The 991-nt window shown below is 47.9% G+C and overlaps 1 protein-coding gene across 1 annotated transcript in view; it reads left to right on the top strand.

Annotated features, from left to right (window-relative positions):
• Window positions 1-991, top strand: part of LOC108794906 (cGMP-dependent 3',5'-cyclic phosphodiesterase-like) — a gene marked incomplete at its 3' end in the record, with an annotated part of 167,647 nt that overhangs the window by 155,595 nt on the left and 11,061 nt on the right. Inside the window, exon 18 of the mRNA XM_018566048.1 lies at window positions 307-419. Within this exon, the coding sequence (XP_018421550.1) occupies window positions 307-419 (113 nt within the window). The remainder of the gene's footprint in view (window positions 1-306; window positions 420-991) is intronic.

Raw genomic sequence — 991 nt, 5'->3', positions numbered from 1 at the left:
TACTGCCCAAGCCCCCCCCCCCCCCCTCCCCTTCATCAGGGCTTCTAATGGTGGAGAACTTGTAGAGCGTACTGGACTCATGTTGGCTAGTTATAGGTATCGGGAACTGTATGTTTTCTCTATGCACTCCATGTTTCACCCCACTCCATATTGAAGACCTAAAGCTTCCATATTGCCACTCCATATTGAAGACCTAAAGCTGCGAGTTCCTCTGGGGCGGGGCCGATTGGAAAGTTCCTTTGTACAGGTTGCCAACATGTGAACGTATGACGTAAATATCTGAACCGAATCCGTTCTCTGTTGCAGAGGTCATCGGCGTGGCAGAACTCGTCAACAAAGTTAACGGGCCCGGATTCACCAAGTTTGACGAAGATTTGGCCACGGCGTTTTCCATTTACTGCGGGATCAGCATTGCTCACGTAAGTGCCGAGTGTCGCGGGGGTCACATACCCCATCCTGGAAGATTCGGGGGGACTTTCAGAAGTGGCACCCCCTAAGATTAACACCCTCTTTTCTCCACGCGGAAGTGGGAGTCTTACCCTGGGCCTTCCAGGACAAACTTCTCCCCGGCAAGAGATGATAAGCTGAATGGCACGAGTTGGGTTCATTCTTCTGTAGTGAGGGGCCACAGTGGCTCCTGAGGAAGCGGAGAGTTGGATGTACAATTCTGGTATCTGAACCCAAGAACAAGAATGAAATGTATTGCAGCTTACCAGTCCTTAGCTTCCCTCACTTCCTGTCTTGCTCACAGCTGTTTTACCAGACAGGAAGTGAGGGAAAATCTGCAACAGGACAAGAAAACTATTTCTATCTGTGTTGCTGTTGGAGACATGACCTCACTTCCTGTCTGGTACTCAGCAGGACAGGAAGTAAGAGGAAATCTCTCATATTTACAATACAGATTAAACTTTAGATATAAAATATATTTATAAACGTCTGTGTTCCTTTAATTGCTGTGATACTAATGTGCGGTCCTTTTCTTCTCCCCTCC

This window comes from Nanorana parkeri, unplaced genomic scaffold (assembly GCF_000935625.1).
Source record: "Nanorana parkeri isolate BGI_ZX_2015 unplaced genomic scaffold, ASM93562v1 scaffold911, whole genome shotgun sequence".
NCBI lineage: Eukaryota > Metazoa > Chordata > Amphibia > Anura > Dicroglossidae > Nanorana > Nanorana parkeri.
Note: the sequence above shows the minus strand (reverse complement) of the source record. Positions and strands in the feature narration are given on the sequence as shown.